This window comes from Neoarius graeffei, chromosome 7 (genome assembly GCF_027579695.1).
Source record: "Neoarius graeffei isolate fNeoGra1 chromosome 7, fNeoGra1.pri, whole genome shotgun sequence".
NCBI classification, from domain to species: Eukaryota; Metazoa; Chordata; class Actinopteri; order Siluriformes; family Ariidae; genus Neoarius; species Neoarius graeffei.
Window position 1 is genome coordinate 73,380,567 of NC_083575.1, and position 16,274 is coordinate 73,396,840.

Below are 16,274 nucleotides of genomic sequence, written 5' to 3' on the forward strand. Positions count from 1 at the left end.
GAGATTTTGGAAGCAGTGACAAAACTAGATAGCTCTTGAATGCAGCATCATAGTGAGGGAAAATAATACATAATATACATGCCACAGAGAAAATGCTTTTAAATTAGTCAAGATGCCTGAAGGGAGAGGCCAAAATTCTGCATTTTATTTCATATTCTGGAGACACCAAACAAACGAGGTAAGAAAAATAAATTCATTCTTAACTGCTGCAGCCATAGGAAACGTACAGTAGCTCACTGCCATGATCCTTTACCATTTTCTTCAATGTACACAATAATTACATAGTATTTTGTGATAAATTTTGCTAAATTCAAAAATATATGACAATAATTTGTAAAATTTTACCAATAGGTTTGTGCTGGGAGGGTGACTTTTTTCATGTTGTTTTAAGGATGAAGTGATGGATGTGCTTGGAATCTTTGGAGCGTTATGTAGCTCTTTGACCATGAAACTCATGATCCTCTGCTGCTTTGTGGTGCTGTGTAAGTTTACATTAAAAAAAAATCACACTTAATAACTACATTTTCCTCCACTACTATTGGAATTATCTGTTTTTGTTCATTTAAAGAATACCATGATTACCATGTACATGGGTTTCATGCATGAAATTAATGGTTTTCGTCAAGATCCTTCTGTTTGTCATGATTTGATCAATGCATTTCATATATTTCTTTCCTTTATGTCATTTTTTGGCTGTGTATAGTTGGATTCCCAGCATTTGGTCCCTCAAAGCCATAATTAGATTGAAACTCAAATGATTTAAGTACTTTTGCAGTGGCAATCCAGATATTAAATGAGGTGGTGTTAGTTGAAAGATCCAACATTTTGCAGTGAATTTCTGACTACAAAATATGAGTTGAAGAAAACAGTTTTCTTATCAATACACAATGTGATCTCCAACTTTTCAATTCTCTCCACCAAGCCCACACCGAGCCTCCACCCTCTATCTCCCTCCCAGTCCAAATCTCTGTCCTTCCCCCATGGCACTCTCTCACAGTGTCTCAGGCTGATCTGAGCCTCCTCTTCACCAACTCCAGCCCTTTCTCCTTTACGCAGTCTCTGCTGCTCATGCCTCCTGTAGGAATGGACTCTAAACCAGTCCTCCATGCTACTTTTGGTCCTCACTCTGTGACTCAGGTACATTTCCAGTATTCAAATATAATTTATTTCAACCTTTACTGGTTTGAAGGAAGTATTTGTCCACCACTCATCCTCCCGTTTTTCTTTTTTTCAGCTTGTTTCTGAACCCTTAGCTCCATTTTCTGTACCTCTTGTTGCATACCTACTTTCCAAAACAATTGAACAAAAGTGGGAGGCTAAACAAGGGGAAGTGTTTACAGTCAGGGTGTTGTTCCACATGAAAGGTGACTCAAACAGAAGAACATGTGCAACCCTTCATGCTTTCAAACAGACAGAAGAACAGAAAGCATCCTGCATTGCCCAGGTATTGGCAAACATGCATGGCAAGCTTGACATAAAATTCCTTGTTTACAAAGGAGAAAATACAACGCCATTTCCAGAAAAGTTGGGATACTTCCCAAAATGCAATAAAAACAAAAATATGCGATTTGTTAATTTGTGTGAACCTTTATTTAACTGACAAAAGTACAAAGAAAATATTTTCAATAGTTTTACTGGCCAACTTAATTGTATTTTGTAAATATAAATGAAGTTAGAATTTGATGCCTGCAACACACTCAAAAAAAGTTGAGACAGAGGCATTATTACTATTATATTACATCACCTTTCCTTTAATAACACTTTTTAATCGTATGGGATCTAAGGATACTAATTGTTGCAGTTTTGCAATTGGAATTGTTGTCCATTCTTGCTTGATACAAAATTTCAGGTGCTCAACAGTCCATGGTTGCCATTGTCTGATTCTCCTCCTCATGATGCACCATACATTCTCAATAGGAGACAGATCTGGACTGGCAGCAGGCCACTCAAGTGCATACACTCTGTCTACAAAACCACACTGTTGTAACCCCTGCAGAATGAGGCCTGGCATTGTCCTGCTGAAAAAGTATGGACTTCCCGGGAAGATATGCTGCCTTGATGAATATGTCTCTCTAAAATCCCAACATATGCCCCAAGATATCAATAGTACCGTCACACACATGCAACTCACCCATGCTGTGGGCACTGACATCCCCCATACCGTCACAGATGCTGTCTTTTGCACCTTTCTCTGATAAACTGGATGGTCATGTTCACCTTTGGCACTGAGAACGCAACGTCTGGTTTTCCTGAAAACAAGCTGAAATATGGACTCATCTAACCACAGCACACATTTCCTCTGTCTTTCATTCCATCTGAGATGAGTTCAGGCCCAGGGAAATTGGCGGGGTTTCTGCATAGAATTGATGAATGGCTTCCTCCTTGCATAATACAGTTTTAGTTTGCATTTCTGGATGCAGTGCCGGACTGTGTTAAGTGACAACAGTTTTCCGAAGTACTCCCAAGTCCCTGTGGCAATATTTGTCACATTAACATGACAGTTTCTCAGGCAGTGCTGCCTGAGGGCTTGAAGGTCACGCACATTCAACAGTGGTTTCCAACCTTGCCTTTAATGCACTGAGATGTCTCCGAATTCCCTGAATCTTTTCACAATATGATGTACTGTACAGTTTAAAAGACCTAAAATCTTGCATTGAGAAATGTTCTTTTTGAATTGTCTAACAATTCTCTCACAAATTTTGGCATAAAGGAGTGAGCCACAACATATCCTTGCTTGCAAAGACTGAGCCTTTGGTGCTGCTCCTTTTATACCCAACCATGTTACCAATAAACCTGCTTATTGTGGATTCTTCCAAAATGGTGTTACTTGAATATCCTATGAACTTTTCAGTCTTATTTTGCCTCTGTCCCAGGCATCAATGTGTGTGGCAGGCATCAAATTCTAACTTCATTTATATTTACAAAATACAATTAAGTTGGTCATTAAAACTGTTGAAAATATTTTCTATGTACTGTTGTCAGTTAAATAAAGGTTCACATGCATTAACAAATCACAGATTTTTTTTAAAAAAACTGCATTTTGGAAAACTTTTCTGGAAATGGGGTTGTAACATAACTGGATGACATTAGCAGTTACCTTTTAATGCTTGACCATTAAGGATTATTTCATGACTATAAATAAGACGATTCCAAGTGGATATATTTCATTTCACATTGGCACTGTGCATAGTCAAACGTCATAATTACCACTTTTGATTAATACCATGGCCACTGAACAAAGGAAACATGTCAGTTTTCAATTTGACGCAGATAATAAACACATTTGTCTTTAAACTTTCTGTATTTGCCATCAGCTTATTTCACTAATTAGACCATTGCGATGAAAATTCTAAGGCTACATCCACACGACAACGGCAACGAGATGTTATTTAAAAATATATCGCGTCCAAATGGGCAACAATCAGTAAAATATCAGGTCCATATGGCAACGCAACGCTTGCTGAAAACGATGCAATACACATGCCACACCTCTAGGGGCGCTGTAAGACGGTCCCTTCGGAGACACCAGAACAATAGAAGAAGTAAGGACACATGCGCATAAACTATTATGCGCGAGACTTCATATTAGCCACAAAGTCAGGAAAATCTGTTTGTAAAATTACATTATAATGACCAAATACAATGAAAAGTATTTTTCCAGTCTCACCTGTGAAAGGTAATCCCATGTGATCTCGTTTGGACGGCAAACCTGTTGGTACAGTTAAACGCAGCTAATCTTTATTCTCCGCTTTGACCTATCCAATATGGCGGCGAGGATGACGTATGATTCTACGCGGATGGCAGCGTCTTTAATGGTCTGGAATAAATTGAATGCTACACATTGATGGATTAATTTGTTGTTTCTCACCTGTGAAAGGTAATCCCATGTGATCTCGTTTGGATGGTAAACCTGTTGGTACAGTTAAACGCAGCACATGAATCTTTATTCTCCGCTTTGACCTATCCAATATGGCGGCGAGGATGACGTATGATTCTACGCGGAAGGCGGCGTCTTTAATGGTCCGGAATAAATTGAATGCTACACATTGATGGATTAATTTGCTCTTCTACGCCCTTTTTGAGGAAGGTATTGTCGGACTTAAACCAACATCTGAAGAGGTGAGATCGCTCCTTTTTTTCCCTATTTTTGCTGGCGGGATTGACTCTGCCCTAAGGGCAGAGTCTTTCTCTCTCTCTCTCTCTCTCACTTTGCACCATTACACAATAAATATTCACAGTGAAAATATTTTGTAAGCGCGTTTCATGAACCAAGTTATAGGATTTGTTGACAACTCACATCGAGTTCGTTACACTTCTACCCGGCGTGAAGCACTCACAGTCATGTGGTTGTGACGTTATCGTAAACAAATCCGTTCTACTCATCCAGACGACTTCACAACGGCAACGTTGCCAAACCTTTCCACTCTGGAACCCATTCTCAAAAAGATTGCGTTTTGGGCACCCAAAACGCCGGTGCCGTGTGGACGCCAGGCGTAAACGATAAGCAATTGTATCGGAGTCACCTGAATCTGTTGCCGTGTGGACAGGGCCTAAGAAAGCCTGCTGAAAGCTCTCCACTTTCTGAGCTTATGCATTATAAAGGGTACCATTATAGCTATCCTTTGATCTCCCCTCAGCTAAGGAATGTACACAAATGCATGATGAGATAAACCACAACAGAGGAGCTGCTACACAAGCCACAATGGCACCAAGCCACTGAACTATGGACACTTTTATTCAAAAAATAAAACTGTAATAAAAAAGAGGTGATTGAATTTGTGATGGCCAATACTTTGCTAAGTCTGCATCCACCCCACAGTCTGCCAGTTGTTGACCCCTGCTTTAAAGCATTGCAGGATTCCACTGTTGTAGAGAGCTAGTGCATATCATGCATTAACAAAGCTTTTACATAACTGGTTAGGCAACAAATAAACCACTTGCTTTGTTGAAACCCTTCTGCTTGCAACATTGATGTCTGTCTGGTGTATTGCATTTTTTTATACTTGTGTTTTTCTTTTCCAATATCTGTTCCCTGCACCATGTTCATCGGAAGCCTCCTCTAGGGCTGTGTGTGGTCACCTTGACTTTACCCAAAGATTGGTTTAAGCCTGATCAGATTGTTCAACCACACCAAAACCAAAGATTCAGACAACGCCATCCATACAGACTCCGATCCCATAACCACAGCCAATGGGGACAGAACTTCCCAGCCTCTCTCAGGGCCAAACCTGGATTCCTCAGTGATATGATCCAGCTCTATTACTCTTCCTTTGGCAATGTGACCAACCATAAAATATCAACTCCTAGATGTGTGGTGGACAAGCAGTCACAGAGAAATCTGTACTACATTGGATCTGTGACTCTTCCAGATAAAGAAACCAAACGTAACAAACCAACGCAAGTTTTTTCTTGTGTCAGTGAACTTGAACAGAATGAGCTATGGTTGAATTCAGATGTACTGATTTACTATAACAAGGGGCCTGTGCGAGCTGGACAACCATTTGGAGTCTCGTTAAATCTAAGGGCGAATTTTAGTGGAGACTGCCTCATTGTGAAGTATGATTGATTATTTTTTTAGAGTCAAAAATATGAGATTGACCACTCTGAAAAGGTACAGTCAATGCTGCAATGCTTTTTTTTGTTGCTGTTGCTCAGGCTTCAAGTGAAGAAAAGGTTACTGTCACTACAAGCCCATCCAAACAAAAACTCTCACCTGTGGGCTGTTAAAGTGGATAAAACATCAGGCTCCAAACATGACACCATTTCCATAATCTCTCACAGAACTGGTTCTGTTCTCGAAAGAAGTGGGTAAGGTTAAAAGCTTTTATAACATAATAATGTGAATGTTCTAAAATGCAGTATATTCCAGTGTTCCCCTACCATTACCCCGCACCCCCCTGAAAGCCCCCCCACACACATATTTTAAGGTCTGAAAAAATAACCCCCATCGGACTGCAGGCACTAGGACCACGTGGAAAGAGTGCCTGCTCAAAAACAGGAGAGGGTGCAAGCACTAGGACCATGCAGAAACATCCCCCACTGAAGCTGCTGGTTCCCCATCTGCTTCGTTTTCCTCTCGCGCGCTCAAAAACAATTTAAATGATTCGATTCAAATAATAGTTAGCAATGTCAGAACCCCCCAAGTGGCAAAAGATGGAGGACATACTACATTAAAAAAAAAAAAAAAGAGTGATGTCTTCAGACACACTCTATATTAAGTTAGCTAACGTTATGTTACGAATATTCTTAGAGAGATCATGTTGGAATATGATATTACTTTGTAAACAAAGTTAGCTAGCCATAGAAAATTATTTATATTTTACGTTATTTCAAATGAGCACAGTCAGTCTATTCCTGTACTTCTTCAATCAGCACATAAATCAGAGTAGTGATGGGCAGTGAAGAGGTGAGCGACAACAAATGACAGAAAGAAGAAATTAGGTATCCGACATTCTAATTAGAATTATAAATAAATTAGAACTATAAATGCTTCATCTCATCATCTCTAGCCGCTTTATCCTTCTACAGGGTCGCAGGCAAGCTGGAGCCTATCCCAGCTGACTACGGGCGAAAGGCGGGGTACACCCTGGACAAGTCGCCAGGTCATCACAGGGCTGACACATAGACACAGACAACCATTCACACTCACACCTACGGTCAATTTATAGTCACCAGTTAACCTAACCTGCATGTCTTTGGACTGTGGGGGAAACCGGAGCACCCGGAGGAAACCCACGCGGACACGGGCAGAACATGCAAACTCCACACAGAAAGGCCCTCGCCGGCCCTGGGGCTCGAACCCAGGACCTTCTTGCTGTGAGGCGACAGCGCTAACCACTACACCACCGTGCCGCCCTAAATGCTTCATATGCTATTTTAATCTCTTAATACTTGTTAAAAAAAGATTTGTCACAGAAATGTTTTATTGTAAAACAAATTGTTCTAAAATAATTGTTCTGTTGTAAAAAAAAAAAAGAGTTATATTGTAAAAATTCCATCCATCCATCATTTGTAGCCACTTATCCTGTGCAGGGTCGCAGGCAAGCTGGAGCCTATCCCAGCTGACTATGGGCAAGAGGTGGGGTACACCCTGGACTGTACAGTTGCCAGGTTATCACAGGGCTGACACAGAGACAAACAACCATTCACACTCACGGTCAATTTAGAGCCACCAATTAGCCTAACCTGCATGTCTTTGGACTGTGGGGGAAACCGGAGGAAACCCACGCAGACATGGGGAGAACATGCAAACTCCACACAGAAAGGCCCTCATCAGCCACTGGGCTCGAATCCAGGACCTTCTTGCTGTGAGGCAACAGTGCTAACCACTACACCACTATGCCGCCTGTTGTAAAACTTGTTCTAATTATTGTTCTAAAATAAATGTGAAGACTTACATATGACTCCTTTAACTGTTTATTCAGGTCCAAATGCTCTGTAATAGGAGCTACGGGGACAATCCTCATCCACCCCACCCCCCATACCAGTAAACTTAGAGGAAACATTTGTATTCTGAGTTTGCTAAGTGAAAAAGTTACATTTAAACAACCTAAATTTATGGTCAACTGTTTTTAAAATCTGAAATTATTCCATTTATTTATGCACTTTTATCACCATCATCTTGCTCAGAACCTCAGCTATGGGATTGGTGGCCTGTCTCTCAGTTGAGGGTTTACACAGGAGCTTTCGTGTTGCAATGACAGTTCCAGTAAACTGGTGGGTGGAGGACACCATGCGTGATAGGCTGGTTTCACCACATGGGGCAATAACAACTTTCTTCTACTTTTCGGATAGAGAGATAGTGGGCATCGCTCCCATCACAGTGGTAAGTCACTAATATAGCACAGACTATAGCTAGTTACTCACATCAAACATTATCAAAATGGGGGAGCTCTCTCCTTGGGTTGCTACCATTTTCTCCTAAATATTTTTCTTCTGACTTCTGTAAGACTGGGGAGCTAGGAATTGTTGATACAGTGGTGCTTGAAAGTTTGTGAACCCTTTAGAATTTTCTGTATTTCTGCATAAATATGACCTAAAACACCATCAGATTTTCACACAAGTCCTAAAAGTAGATAAAGAGAACCCAGTTAAACAAATGAGACAAAAATATTATACTCTGTCATTTATTTATTGAGGAAAATGATCCAATATTACATATCTGTAAGTGGCAAAAGTATGTGAACCTTTGCTTTCAGTATCTGGTGTGACCTGCTTGTGCAGCAATAACTGCAACTAAATGTTTCCGGTAACTGTTGATCAGTCCTGCACACCAGCTTGGAGGAAATTTAGCCCATTCCTCCATACAGAACAGCTTCAACTCTGGGATGTTGGTGGGTTTCCTCACATGAACTCCTCGCTTCAGGTCCTTCCACAACATTTCAATTGGATTAAGGTCAGGACTTTGACTTGGCCATTCCAAAACATTAACTTTAGTCTTCTTTAACCATTCTTTGGTAGAACGACTTGTGTGCTCAGGGTCGTTGTCTTGCTGCATGACCCACCTTCTCTTGAGATTCAGTTCATGAACAGATGTCCTGACATTTTCCTTTAGAATTTGCTGATATAATTCAGAATTCATTGTTCCATCAATGATGGCAAGCCGTCCTGGCCCAGATGCAGCAAAACAGGCCCAAACCATGATACTACCACCACCATGTTTCAGAGATGGGATAAGGTTCTTATGCTAGAATGCAGTGTTTTGCTTTCTCCAAACATAACGCTTCTCATTTAAACCAAAAAGTTCTATTTTGGTCTCATCCATCCACAAAACATTTTTCTAATAGCCTTCTGGCTTGTCCACACGATCTTTAGCAAACTGCAGATGAGCAGCAATGTTCTTTTTGGAGAGCAGTGGCTTTCTCCTTGCAACCCTGCCATGCACACCATTGTTGTTCAGTGTTCTCCTGATGGTGGACTCATGAACATTAACATTAGCCAATGTGAGAGAGGCCTTCAGTTGCTTAGAAGTTACCCTGGGGTCCTTTGTGACCTCGCCGACTATTCCACGCCTTGCTCTTGGAGTGATCTTTGTTGGTCGACCACTCCTGGGGAGGGCAACAATGGTTTTGAATTTCCTCCATTTGTACACAATCTGTTTGACTGTGGATTGGTGGAATCCAAACACTTTAGAGATGGTTTTGTAACCTTTTCCAGCCTGATGAGTATCAACAACACTTTTTCTGAGGTCCTCAGAAATCTCCTTTGTTCATGCCATGATACACTTCCACAAACATGTGTTGTGAAGATCAGACTTTGATAGATCCCTGTTCTTTAAATAAAACAGGGTGCCCACTCACACCTGATTGTCATCCCATTGATTGAAAACACCAGACTCTAATTTCCCCTTCAAATTAACTGCTAATCCTAGAGGTTCACATACTTTTGCCACTCACAGATATGTAATATTGGATCATCTTCCTCAATAAATAAATTACCAAGTATAATATTTTGTCTCATTTGTTTAACTGGGTTCTCTTTATCTACTTTTAGGACTTGTGTGAAAATCTGATGACGTTTTAGGTCATATTTATGCAGAAATATAGAAAATTCTAAAGGGTTTACAAACTTTCAAGCACCATTGTAGATATGGACCTTTAAAGGTCCCATGGCATGAAATTTTCACTTTCTGAGGTTTTTTAACGTTAAAATGAGTTCCTCTGACCTTCTTAAGTCACCCCAGTGGCTAGAAATTTCATAATGTGTAAACCAAACTATGCCCAACATTTGAGAATGGCGCGTCAAAACGGCACGTTGATAAACTCTTCCCTTTACTACGTCAGCAAGGGAGATGATCCCCACGCCCCCCTCTGGATTCCCACCCACTGTATGGATTGCCCCGCCCAGTTGTAGTGAGGAGACCATAGTGGACACAACATGGCACCACCTAAGCGAGCGAAACATGGAAATTGCGCTGTACATAGATGTGACAACACAGAAAAGAGTCTGTTTTTAATGCTGACGGGAGAGCCCCTGAAGACACAGTGGCTTAATTTTATTTACTTCAATAATACGCCGTCGAGTCTACCTAAGACGGTGTATGTTTGTCGGAAGCATTTTCCTGAGGAATGTTTCCACAACTTGGGACAGTACAGGGCAGGTTTTGCACATCAACTGTCACTGAAGCCTGGGTCCGTACCAAGCATCCCTGCCGCATCAGCCACAAACACCGAACAAGTAAGTGTATAACTGGTCGTTTTACCGTGTTTTAAAATCGGTGCGTTAGCCTAGCAATGGCTACATTAGCTGTGCAGCTAACCGCTTCCTGCAGTTAGCCAGGTAATCTGCGCTACAAAACTAAAGAGCATGCAGCATGCTCTGTTAAACTGAGTTTAGTCTGGAAATTGACTGTAACTTATGAGCTTATGTTTGACTATTGCTCTGCAATGCATGTCTTCTGTTGGATAAGCGCTATGTTGCTGTAGTTGCTGCTTCTATCCTCTTTGGTTATGGAGTGCGTGTTCAAGCCTAGGGTATTATACGTTCGTAAACTACCACTCCGAACACTGTCACTCTCTGTTCTCTGTGTCACGTTGAGTTTACGAAAGGAGTCCGAGGGAGAACGGGGTTTTGTCTTAGCAGCGTGGCTACAGGCGCTGATAGCAGCGAGTATGTGTGCACGCAGCTTGGTCAAGTCCCTCCCCCTCCCCCCATGGCCAGCCCCCACCCTCTACCCTTCCCCGCCTCCTGCTTCTCATTAGCAAAACGACGCACTGGGAAAAGCGCTGAAATGGGGCTTTCTCCCAGGAGGCTATATTTACGTGCCGAGGGTTCATTTCGAGAAAGGCTGCGGATATAACATCCGGAAGCCTCCACGAGCCTGTTTAAAGCATCAACAAACCACCATGCCATGGGACCTTTAAAGTCCACTGGGACATACTTGTGATTTTGGGCTTGATACATAAATTGAACCTGAATTGATATTTGTTTTGAAAGGCTTTAAACTGTTGTATTATTTATTTTTCACACATTAACAGAGCAACACAATAATGAACACAGCCATCTTATCTAGCCAACCAGTTTCCCTCCCAGTTGTAGTACTGGCAGTTGGGCAGGATGGCAAAGTATTAGATATTACTGCAGCAGTAAACTGTCAATCAACCAATGAAGACATTGTCAAGGTAAAATGATACTTTTGAAGAGCACATTACACATTACTGCATATAAAACAATTATCTGTGAGGCTATATTAGCTGTAAAGTGTATGTAGGTGCTGTATATGCTTTAAATATTCTGATATCTTGCATATACTTACAACGCAGGTCTCATTTTTGCAGGTATCAAGTGATTGCTCTGCTATTTATGTTGATGGAAGTGAATCTGGGGTGGGCAGTACCTGTGTAGAGGTGGAGTTTTTTCTGGGCGTGCTCAGAGGTTCGTTATGCCTGGCTGTGTGGGCTCCAGTAGTTCCTCTCCGTATCTCTCTCTCTGACACTGTCCTGAGCCCCATTGAGGACTGGAGCTACTACACGGACAATAGGTATGCATCAATCCTTGAAATACGACTACAATAAATAGTATAAGTTAATGAAATAATGAATAATTGTTTTAAAAATTTAACAGTATACATACAGTGCCCTCCATGATTCTTGGCACCCCTTGTAAAAAGGGTTAGAAAAAAATCCACCTTTTGGTGAAGAAGCTTTATCTCACACTGAAAAAATTAGAAAACACCAACCTTTAATTCAAATTTATACAAAGAAAAAAATCCCAAATAATTATTTTCGACAAAAACACGTGCCATTATTATTGGCATCCCTGCATTTAGTACAAACTCCCTTTGCCAGTAAAACAGCACTGAGTCTCCTACAGTTGTTAGGACTGGGACTGTTTTGGCCTCTAGAGGCCGCTGTTATTTCCTTTTCTTGTCATGTTTGTTTTGGCCTCTAGAGGCCGCCACTGTGTTTTTGTGTTTGTCTTTATTGCCCGTTTCCTGCCCCGCCTTGTTCCTTAATTGTTGTGTGTATAAATACCCCTCTGTTTGTTCCCTTGTCACGGAGTCTTTTTCCTATGCTATGCTGTTAGTGCTAGTTCCCTCTGTCCCATGTACCTTGCCTGTGTCTTAGTATTCTTGGTTTTGTTGCTTTCATTTTGACTTTGTGGATTTTGTTTTGACCTTTGAATCTTCTTAGCGTTTGAGTTTTTGCCTCTTCTTTTCTTAGTTGGATTTTGGACATTGAACCTTGGGATATTTTTATTTTTGTATATCTTCTGAGCTTTGGATTATTCTTTTTGTTTTTTCCCTTGGATTGTATATATTTTGTAAATAAACCTTTTGATACTTTTCTACTTCTGCCTCATGCCTCTGCACTTCAGTCATCCCCCTGGTGGCCTAGTGGGGGTTTGCTGGATTATCACACCAGTAAACCAGGTTTGAATCCCAGCAAAACCCTAACAACAGTATAACATTTTATAAGGTTGGAGATACAGAGCAGGGCATCTGAGACCATTCCTCTTTACTCAGTCTCTCCAGATCATCCAGGGTTCTCGGCCATCTCTTGTGCACTCTCCTCTTCAGCTCACCCCACAGGTTTTCAATGGGGTTCAGGTCAGGGGACTGAGATGGCCATGGCAGAAGCTTGATTCTGTGCTCAGCGAACCATTTTTGTTTTGATTTGGACAAATGCTTCAGATCACTGTCCTGCTGGAAGATCCAATGACGACCCAGTTTGAGTTTCCTGGCAGAGGCAGTCAGATTTTGATTTAAAATGACCTGGTATGTCATGGAGTCCATGATGCCATGTATCCTAACAAGGTTTCCAGAGCCTTTGGAGGAAAAACAGCCCAAAACATCACAGAACTTCTAACATCTTTTACAGTTGGGATCAGGTTCTTTTCATTATAGTCATCGTTCTTTTTACACCAAACCCACCTTGAGTGTTTGACAAAAAGCTCCATTTTTATTGTGTTTTTTTTTTACATCAGACCATAGAACACAGTTCCAGTCAAAGTTGTCGTGGCGCTTCTCAAACTTCAGGTTTAGTTAACTGACAAAAAAGGCTTTTTTTCTGCCATACCTTCCAAATAATCTGTTGGCATGGAGGTGGCATCTGATGGTGGTTTTGGAGACTTGGAAACCCCAAAATTTTACTTTTTCTTGTAATTCACCAACAGTGATCCTTGTGATTGTCTTTTTGTTTTTTGCCTCTCTTACCTTCCTGTACATGGGGGCAAAATAAACTTGGCTCCTCTTCCAGGTTAAGTTTGTAACAGTTCCAGTTGGCGTCCACTTTTTAAATATTGCTCTAACAGTAGAAAAGGACATTTTCAGGCGAGTAGCTATTTTTTTATAACCATTCCCTGACTTATGAAGGTTAACACACTTCTCCCTCATTTGGTTTGTGTGTTCTCTTATCTTTCCCATGTCGGTGGAAGACTAAGGGACTTTTGCCTCTGTGCCATCTCATATTTGTACCACAGTTAATGAAGAAGTCATGGATTACAACTTGAACGTTCCTACACACTCCAATCAACTCAAAACTGTACAGTTGAAATGGGGTTAATTTAAATTGCTTCAGTTACATTGCGTTCACTTTTATTTCCAGTGGTGCCAATAATAGTGGCACATGTTTTTGTTGAAAATAATTATTTTTTGATGAGTGATTTCTTTTTCTCTGAATAAATTTATTTCAATTAAATGTTGGATTTTTCTCTTTTTTTCCAGTGTGAGATGAAGCTACTTCACCAAAAGGTGGATTTTTTCCAAACCCTTTTTACTAATCTTTACAAGGGGTGCCAATAATTGTGGAGGAGAAAAGTAAAATTAGTATAACTAAAACTGTCTTCCTCTACTTTTCTTTACTGTCATCTCCCCTCCTCTTTCTCTTTCAGATGCACTCCAGTTTATCAAAGGGCCACCATTCAGATTCTTGCACAATTCAGTGCCCAGTCAGCCCAGGGCCAACTTATCCACATGCTTGGATCACCTGATTGGTTTGTAGATGTAACAGACCTGGTTCGCGATTGCCTGAAGATAGACAACTCTCATGTCGCAACCCTTCATGAGCAAAATTATGTAATTGGATTAAAACCTGGAGTTACTTCACTAAATGTTAGTATCTAAAAGTATAAGTCTAAGAATTTGCCATAAAACATACAACATTCTTATGATATTATTCTAGTATTTTGTGTCAATTCATTATAATAATTTACTTTTAAGATCTACAATGTTATACAGAATCTTTTTTTACAGCATTATACAGAACTTTCTCCTTTCTCAGCTGATATCTAGTCAGTGGGATGGTGTGCTTGGCACTGCTGAAGTCATTGTGACCTCTGAACCTGTGGCACCTGGTGACCTTTCTGTACATTTAGTGGGTGGTCTTGGTTTGTCAGTCACCTCAAGCTCTTCAAATCCTTCTGTCATCACAGTAACTGTGAATTCTCATAACACACTATATAACCACGGGCAAGTAAGTCCTCACAGATTTGGCTGTTACCCTTGTACAAGCAGTTATAAGCGGTTTAAAATATTATGACTAGTAAGAAAAGGTTACAACTTGTGTCATAATCTTGAAAGCCCTTTTTCAAAGGTCTTCTGCAAAAAAGCACTGAATGAGATATGAAATCTCTTTAAGAGTATGACATGTCCAATCACTATGTACCAGTAGCACTACAATCACATATTTAAAAAGTAGTCATTAAAAATTTAGACAGATTTCTCTATGACAGAGCTCTCTCTCTCTTTTTTACAGCTCCATTATTTGCTCTACAATTGCACTTTTTTGTTTCTTTTCCCTCATTACTCTTGTCTCTCAGGAAGCTTCTTTTACTGTTTGGCTACAGTTTGGTGATGACACTGCCACTCTGCTCTCCGCATTCAGCGAAATTCCTTTCTCTCTGCATTTATCCTCACTGGCTGAGTCCGTGGTTGCAATAACATCTTCCCCATCGCAGCGTATCCTTGCACAAGGAGATGGTGGAGGGCCCCTTGTGAAAGCAGAGCTTCTGGTTTCCACCTGTGAGCTCACTTCTACCCATATTGAGATGGATGAGACCAAAGAGAGAGGTGGGACTCGGAGACTGGCCAAAGGATCAGGCTGGATAAGAGTGAACTTAGGCATAGACTTCTGGCCTCTAGAAAGTAACAATTCTGACTTTGAGGTGACTGATGTATCAGATACGTTTGAAGAGTTAGACACCAATGTGTATCATAACTTTGAACAGGAACAAGCAACCCTTAAGTCCACTAACTATGATGACAATGCAAGCAGTGACCTGACTGCTTGGGATGACTTGGAGAGGGCAGTGCTGACACCCAACCACAAAGAAAATGCAGTGGATTTTTCTCCTGATGTGAAGAATGGAGGAGGTAAAATTGCAAATCGAGAGTTAGTATTTGGAGTTGGAGCTGTCTTCTGTTTGCTATGTCTCTCCTCCCTTCTGTTATTAGTCAGCTTCATGCCATGTGTGATGGAACTTGGGAAGAGACAAAGTAAAGAAATGAGGAAACAGATAGAAGGAGGGACATTCACTCAGGAAGATGGCAATGATGATATGAAATCAGAGGAATACAAGACATGATAAGGATAGATGATGACAGTGGAACAAAGATGATTTTGTAAATATCCATCTTTCTGCACTGAGAAACACTTGTCCTTGTCTGTCTCAGATGAAATAACATTTTCCATTATGAATTAGAAAAAAATATATTGTCTTGTCAACAGTTTACATAAATGCCAGAAAAGCTATCCAGCTTTTATGCTATCCATCCTTTTATGTCTTCACCAAACACATTTTATTGGTTTGTAGGCTACTTTAAATGTGACATTTTCATGGATAATAATCCAGAAAGAAAAACTTGCTGCTTAGCCTCGTGTAATGTAAACCCACAGTTTTTTAAAAAAGGAGGTGGGTGGGAGTAATTTTCCCTGAACTATTGTTATTGAATAATTGTATTTTCTTGTTGACACTAATAAAGGAGATGTCAAGGACCAGACAGGAGAGGAGATCAAATGCACTCAAACCACAGTTTAATAATAACAGGGGAAAAGGGAGTATGTGCATATGAAGTTCAGCAGCAGGAGAACTGAGAGGCAGGGATGGCTGGTGACGTGTGAAGTCTCCCATCCAAGTACTGACCAGGCCCAACCCTGCTTAGCAGCTGAGATCCAACAGGATCAGGCATTGTCGGAGAGGTGTGGCTGTAGGCTGACAGCACTTGGGTTTCAGGCAGTCTCCCAGCAGTAGTCCCTCAGCAGGCTGGAGTTAGTGAGCAGGCTGGAACACAGAGTCACAGATCAGATAGCAAGATAGGGGACAGAAATGCAGGATCA

The 16,274-nt window shown here is 40.9% G+C and overlaps 1 protein-coding gene across 1 annotated transcript; it reads left to right on the forward strand.

Moving 5' to 3' along the window:
* The first annotated feature begins 400 nt into the window (after positions 1-400).
* Positions 401-15,593, forward strand: tmem132a (transmembrane protein 132A). Its single transcript, XM_060924859.1, has 11 exons — positions 401-482; positions 923-1,137; positions 1,235-1,444; positions 5,054-5,556; positions 5,656-5,808; positions 7,630-7,825; positions 10,977-11,120; positions 11,277-11,479; positions 13,831-14,050; positions 14,220-14,411; positions 14,758-15,593. Exons 1-11 carry the CDS (start codon positions 401-403, stop codon positions 15,520-15,522), a joined length of 2,883 nt encoding a protein of 960 aa, XP_060780842.1. The 3' UTR covers positions 15,523-15,593.
* Positions 15,594-16,274: the final 681 nt, after the last annotated feature.